The 8004-nt window shown below is 34.2% G+C and overlaps 1 protein-coding gene across 1 annotated transcript; it reads left to right on the top strand.

Moving 5' to 3' along the window:
* Window positions 1–5143: 5143 nt before the first annotated feature.
* LOC143247938 (uncharacterized) lies at window positions 5144–6061 on the top strand. The gene has a single exon (XM_076496489.1). It carries the CDS (start codon window positions 5144–5146, stop codon window positions 5897–5899), a length of 756 nt encoding a protein of 251 aa, XP_076352604.1. The 3' UTR covers window positions 5900–6061.
* Window positions 6062–8004: the final 1943 nt, after the last annotated feature.

Raw genomic sequence — 8004 nt, 5'->3', positions numbered from 1 at the left:
TATTACTGGATGTATAATTAGTATGTTACAAATTTGGTGTTACTGGATGTATAATTGATATGTTAGAAATTTTGTATTACTGAATGTATAATTAGTATGTTACAAATTTGGTATTACTGGATGTATAATTAGTATGTTACAAATTTGGTATTACTGGATATATAAAAATATGTTACAATTTTGGTATTACTGGATATATAATAATATGTTACAATTTTGTTATTACTGGATGTATAATTAGTATGTTACAAATTTGGTATTACTGGATGTACAATTAGTATGTTACAAATTTGGTATTACTGGATGTATAATTAGTATGTTACAAATTTGGTATTACTGGATGTATAATTAACATGTTACAAATTTGGTATTATTGGATATATAAAAATATGTTACAATTTTGGTATTACTGGATATATAATAATATGTTACAAATTTGGTGTCACTGGATGTATAATTAATATGTTACAAATTTGGTATTACTAAATGTATAATTAATATGTTTCAAATTTGGTATTACTAAATGTATAATTAATATGCTACAAATTTGGTATTACTGGATGCAGAAATACTTCGCAGGTTGGAGATATGAATGTCCTATACAAATAAATCTCCACCATTCGAAACCAAGAAGCACAGTGGCATGTCTGCTGGCTTACAACGATAGAAGCCAGGTTTTGATACCTGTGGTGGACAGAGCACAAATAGCCCGCTGTAATGCTGTGCTATGAACTACAAATAAACAAGTTACTATTTGAACATACTGAGGTAGTCCTGTAGTTGGTAGGAAGTGCTGTTAACTAATTGCCTTCTTTCTAATCCTTCAGTTGATAATTAGGGACAACTAGTTCAGATATTCCCCTTAAGAGTCCAAGATTAAAACTAAAAAAAAGATCATGAGTGACAAAGCACAGAGATTACTTAAATAAGAATAAAAATACAAATAGAAAATATTTGTAAAAATTTAAATATCTATTTTTTTATTTAATGGTATATCACTAAAAATCTGTATTTAAATAAAGCAACGCAAAATATGTATCGTTAATCTAGTTAACAATTGTTAAATCAGTTTGTGTATTATGATAAGAGATAAATATTGGAGTTTATAATTTAATTAGACCAAATAGTTCTAGGTTCACTCGCACATGCACTTGACTTATTTCACACGTCATCATAGAAGAACCCTGAAGCTCCATGGGTCTCTGGGTTTTAATTGATTCGAGACACGATCTCACTAAACACGCTATGCACTTATAGCAATAAGCGCTCTAAGAAACGGCCGATCATGCTATCCTATTTAAAGTAGCTGGACAAAGTTTATTTAGCGGTTGGTGTTGCTAGTTAGCGTTCTTGTGATCATTAGTTCAAAATTAGAACTACACCTATATTTTATGGTCTTCTGACTTTGTAGTTTAGCCCACGCACGCATAAAGGCTGAAAATTCCAATTTATCTTTTTGAAAAACAAATTATAAAGTGACAAAACAGACTCCAGACTGACATAAGAAATAATAGATATAAATTGGGACACAATATTTACAGTTTATCTTAATTTAGAAGAACTAGCATAAAATTCATATCAGACTTTTTAATATCCCAACATGAACAATGTTGTAGAACATCTGTCTCGATAGATACGTTTAACAATATGAACAACGTGATAGGACTTCAGCCTACAGAGATACGTTTAACAACATGAACAAATGTGACAATTTTTTTTTCTAGAGTTAGATTTAACTACATGAAGGACACCTATTTGTAGAATTATTCTTAAAAAGTTTTCTTAGCTTAATCAAAGATTTCAAAATTACTGGCTACCTTATTATAAGGAGTGATGTACAGGGTATATTTTCGTAAAACTGATATTTCAAAATATTTGACATAGACTTCGTTCTTAAATATCAAAAGTCGTCTTTCATTTCCTGTGGGTTGAGAAAAACATTAGTAGGAACGGAAGAGGAACATATGATATTAAGTATGTTCTAAATAGTGTAAGGTATTACTAATATGTTTTGTTTAATTTCGCGCAAAGCTATACGAGAGCTATCTGCGCTAGCCGTCCCAAATTTTGCAGTGTAAGACTTGTCATCACCACCCACCGCCAACTGTTGGGCTACTCTTTTACCAACGAATAATGGGATTGACAGAAACATTACGACGCTCCCACGGCTGAAAGGGCGAACATGTTTGGTGCGACGGGGATTCGAACCCGCGACCCTCGAATTACGAGTCCAACTCCTTAACCCACCTGCTCATGCCGTGTGTATTGCTAATAAACAAAATACTTAGAAAAAATAATTCTGTCCGGAATGTTATGCAATGTCTCTTTTTTTTGTTTTCAGATACAGTGGTTTACGCTTTTGCTTAGGTTTATTTATTTATTATTAGTTTTCGTAAACATACATTTCTGATTAACTCTTATACGTATGTGTCTCAATATTTTAGTTATTTAAGTTAGCTGATCCTGAAAATGTCGTATTTAGATATATAATACTTGATTTTTGTTTCATTTATTTATCTAAGTATTTAGAAATTTAATGGCATGTATAAAACAATCTAGAGACTAATTAGATCGTATGCTCACATGGACTATAATTTGGTTAAATACGGCTCAGTTATTGAAACGAAACAATTTAAAACAAAACTAGAAGATGTCCTTGACCATGTGCTATCAGAAATATACTTTAAACGCCAGTGCAGATACTCCTAACCGTGTAATTATTACAATTTATACGCATCGTGTGCGCGTTCTTCTTCACTCGTGCCCGCGAGCTTCAACAGTGATGATAGCCATGTGTATACCTACTTGTATTAACCTCAATAGAAGATTTTTCGGGACAATACTGCGGACAGGCGTGACCGTGACATACATCGAAATTCTAGAGATGGCAGTTGTAGCGAATATCTAGAACACGTTTCATTGTACATCAGTCAAACTCTGCTGTATTTGTTTCATTTAGTGACGAAAAAAAACAACAACAGCATCAAAAACATTCCACAATATCTAGTGGATGAACCTGACATGATTGCTACAAAGGCGTGGTGATCAATGTAATAAAAATAGAACACACTAGCTATATAAAAATCACTATAAATTCAACAATGCCATCTTATTTCTTGCGTTAAGTATAAGATCTAACTTTATAATGTTTTCTACTCTTTGGGTATAATATCAGAGGGTTATCGACATCTGGCTTGTCATAAATAAACATAAACAATGAAACCTGAAAAACAGTTTTAAATTTGAAAAAAATCAACACACAAAACCAATGTTACCTCAAGCGATGCAAGGTTTACTTTGAAGACCACGATATTACACGGATAAGAACTAACCTTACAATGTATATCGGTGTTGGTTATTGATAGGTAGGTTATTGACACCGTGAATAAACGCAAACGTTGGAATCTGAAAAAAAAAAAAAATGTATTCGACTGCTGGTTCATTAGTGACGTGTAAAGCCTAAAATTAAAGGAGAATGTCCTTCGCTATGGTTCATCTTCTCATCCATATAAAAAGGGGAGAGCAGATACATCACTATCAGTGGCGTCCGAGAATCGTCCCACTTCGATTCACACCTGTTTGTTCTTATCCTGTTCTAAGGTTTGCCTTCACAGAATGAAATCACCGGTGAGTGTTTTAGTTGTTTTCGTCTTTTAAGAACGTAGAACCTGAAGGCTTAGAAAATATACTTTAAGCACAAACTGAATATAAATGTTAGAGTTACTAAAACGATTTTTTGAAGCTTCACTAAAAATTAAATATGACACATTTTTTTTTTTTATTTAAGAAATGGGTGAACAGGACAATTGCACCAACGAAGTAGCAGTTATAAGATTTTATACATTTCAGCTATAATGAGTAAATCAGAAGTTTATTCTGGTGTCCTTAATGTACATAGTGTTTGTCACAAATACCGAGTTTAATCGTTTACAGTAGAGAAACATGTCATAGATATCTGAAGTAGTTGTATCAACTTAAATAATAAACATATAAAACCTCTGCACAAGGAAGAGAATTAACGAAATCATGTTTCGAAAGGTAACAGCTTATGTAATTCGCCTCATAGGTGGGATTACACTTTATTAAGATTTGTGAAGCTGAGCTATCTACACAAGCAGCCCCTAATTTTGAAGTAATAGACTAATGGAAGAGCAACTATTGAGCAGCACCCATCCTCGATTTGTAGTTACTTTAAATTAACAGTGTTATTTGATTGTTACTCTTATAACTCACATATAGCCCCTATGCCAGGTTTTGTAGTTATTCTTAAGCCTCACAAATGATACAGATTTCGAATTAAAATTAGGATATATATATATATAGACGAAGTACCAATACATGCGATTTCGTATCTTTTCGCAAACCTTACAAGTGATATCGATTTCAAAAAACTGCTTTTTGGTGTTTACGGATTATGCCTAAATTTTGTTAAGCGTTTGTGTCCTATGCTTAAGTTGTTTTTTAAATTTTTCTTTTTTTGCGTGACAGTGTATTCTTCTGGGTAGGATTACACGCATCATAAAAAATAATGCTAAGAAAATTTCACTTGAGTCCTAACATTAAAATCGAGCATAGGTGACACGACACTATATAGGTGTGCTCTTTTCCGTGGTCATTTTTCTCTAGGTATCATCTGTGTGATTCATTCTGTGCCTTGCAGAAGTTTTGTTATTTCTGCTTTTAAGGTTTACGAACTTATGAGGTTTGAGGCCTAAAACGATTTTAAGCAGCTATAATATTTTACACACAGTCCACACAATTTTTCCAATCCCCTAGATTTCTGGAAACAAAATAACGTTTTTTAACTAAAATATCCAAGTGTACTGTTTCAATCACATGTATTTGTATTTTCTGTTCTGCACTTACCACATGCGTGGGCCACAAACGGGGAAATTAGAAACCCTTAAGTAGAGTTATGGGCATCCATAATTTATATTTGCTTTCATTAAACTGATAGCAGGAATGACTATCACAGTTATAACGTCCCTAATGCTGAAAGTGCGGAACGTATTCCTTATCATATTGCTAGTCGAACCTTAGACCTTCTGATACATATCTGAGTATGCTAATAATTAATTGGCCTCATTACAGATGGTTTATTTTATATATAAAGATACAGTTACGAAACGAATTAGATGATAAAATGTACCCACACTTATATCTGCATATAATTTTACAGAGGAATGCTATCAGACTGCTTCTCCTCCTAGCAGCAGTTTGTATAGCGTCAGGAAAGGGATATAGCAGTAAAGGAAGAGGATATGGTGGTGGCGGATATGGAGGCCACGGTGGTGGATACGGAGGTGGTCATGGTGGCGGCGGATACGGAGGCTATGGAGGTGGTCATGGTGGTGGTGGATATGGAGGCTACGGTGGTGGATACGGAGGTGGTCATGGTGGCGGCGGATACGGAGGCCACGGTGGTGGATACGGAGGTGGTCATGGTGGTGGCGGATATGGAGGCTACGGTGGTGGATACGGAAGTGGTCATGGTGGCGGCGGATACGGAGGCCACGGTGGTGGATATGGAGGTGGACATGGGGGTGGCGGATACGGAGGTGGACATGGCGGTGGCGGATATGGAGGCTATGGTGGTTATGGTGGTGGACACGGCGGTGGTAAAGGATATGGTGGTTATAGTGGTGGAGGCTATGGAGGTTACGGAAGCTATGGGGGAGGATATGGGAAGAGTGTTGGAGGTTACGGAGGTGGTAAGGGTGGTGGAGGCTATGGTTATGGCGGATTATATGGAATTCTCTGCCATTATCCCACTCATACTTCTATTAAAACCCACAGTAGTTATGGGGGTGGATATGGAAGTTATGGGGTTAAAGTGCCAGTATTTACTGTGCTTGGGTACAGTAAACACACTGGGGGTTACGGTGGAGGTTATCACTGATGTCATCATATTCACTATGATTTAAATAATTAAATGAATGTCAATATAAATGTTTCTGTTAATTACCTCAAATAACTAAATAGTTGATGATTTTGACTTTGTGTGAAATATAGTTTTGTTGGTTACTTTGTAAATATCAATGAGTATACTGAATGTACAAACCCCAGGAAGGGTATTTCATGTGACATATATATGTGTAGGAGTTTGTGAAATTAACCAGTGAAATTTATACATGAATATGTGTTTTTCTTATGCTCACAGAAAGCTCAGCTGGTACTCTGTTTTCATGACAGTTTTACTAAACATAAAAATATATATAAACACTCTTGTATAATATTTCTGAACCATAATTATGTAAATAAAAGAGAATTTAACTATGTTTTCTGTTCAATTGCTTAAGATGAAAATAAAAGTATAAGGGCTAAAAATTATACATAAAGTATAGAAACTGGTGAAATACTATGAATATCTATACTCAGGGCTGACAAGTATACATAAAATATAGAAACTGGTGCAACACTCTATAAATATCTATACTCAGGGCTGACAAGTATAAATAAAGTATAGAAACTGGTGCAACACTCTATAAATATCTATACTCAGGTCTGACAAGTATGCATAAAGTGTAGAAACTGGTGAAACACTGTATAAACATCTATACTCAGGGCTGACAAGTATACATAAAGTATAGAAACTGGTGAAACACTATAAACATCTATACTCAGGGCTGACAAGTATACATAAAGTATAGAAACTGGTGAAACACTGTATAAATATCTATACTCAGGGCTGACAAGTATACATAAAGTATAAAAACTGGTGAAACACCCTATAAATATCTATACTCAAGGCTGACAAGTATAAATAAAGTATAGAAACTGGTGCAACACTCTATAAATATCTATACTCAGGGCTGACAAGTATAAATAAAGTATAGAAACTGGTGAAACACTGTATAAATATGTATACTCAGGTCTGACAAGTATGCATAAAGTATAGAAACTGGTGAAACACTGTATAAACATCTATACTCAGGGCTGACAAGTATACATAAAGTATAAAAACTGGTGAAACACTGTATGAATATCTTTACTGAGGGCTGACAAGTATACATAAAGTATAGAAACTGGTGAAACACTGTATAAATATGTATACTCAGGGCTGACAAGTATACATAAAGTATAGAAACTGATGAAACACTGTATGAATATCTTTACTGAGGGCTGACAAGTATGCATAAAGTATAGAAACTGATGAAACACTGTATAAATATCTATACTCAGGGCTGACAAGTATACATAAAGCATAGAAACTGATGAAACACTGTATAAATATCTATACTCAGGGCTGACAAGTATACATAAAGTAAAGAAACTGGTGAAACACTGTATGAATATCTTTACTCAGGGCTGACAAGTATAAATAAAGTATAGAAACTGGTGCAACACTCTATAAATATCTATACTCAGGGCTGACAAGTATAAATAAAGTATAGAAACTGGTGAAACACTGTATAAATATGTATACTCAGGTCTGACAAGTATGCATAAAGTATAGAAACTGGTGAAACACTGTATAAACATCTATACTCAGGGCTGACAAGTATACATAAAGTATAGAAACTGGTGAAACACTGTATAAACATCTATACTCAGGGCTGACAAGTACACATAAAGTATAGAAACTGGTGAAACACTGTATAAATATGTATACTCAGGGCTGACAAGTATACATAAAGTATAAAAACTGGTGAAACACTGTATGAATATCTTTACTGAGGGCTGACAAGTATACATAAAGTATAGAAACTGGTGAAACACTGTATAAATATGTATACTCAGGGCTGACAAGTATACATAAAGTATTGAAACTGATGAAACACTGTATGAATATCTTTACTGAGGGCTGACAAGTATGCATAAAGTATAGAAACTGATGAAACACTGTATAAATATCTATACTCAGGGCTGACAAGTATACATAAAGCATAGAAACTGATGAAACACTGTATAAATATCTATACTCAGGGCTGACAAGTATACATAAAGTAAAGAAACTGGTGAAACACTGTATAAATATCTATACTCAGGGCTGACAAGTATACA

This window comes from Tachypleus tridentatus, chromosome 3 (assembly GCF_004210375.1).
Source record: "Tachypleus tridentatus isolate NWPU-2018 chromosome 3, ASM421037v1, whole genome shotgun sequence".
NCBI lineage: Eukaryota > Metazoa > Arthropoda > Merostomata > Xiphosura > Limulidae > Tachypleus > Tachypleus tridentatus.
This window is presented reverse-complemented; position numbering and strand designations above follow the sequence as displayed.

What these genes read in the sequence shown, in the direction of transcription:
- LOC143247938 (XM_076496489.1), top strand. Translation starts at nt 5,144, where the DNA reads ATGTACCCACACTTATATCTGCATATAATTTTACAGAGGAATGCTATC.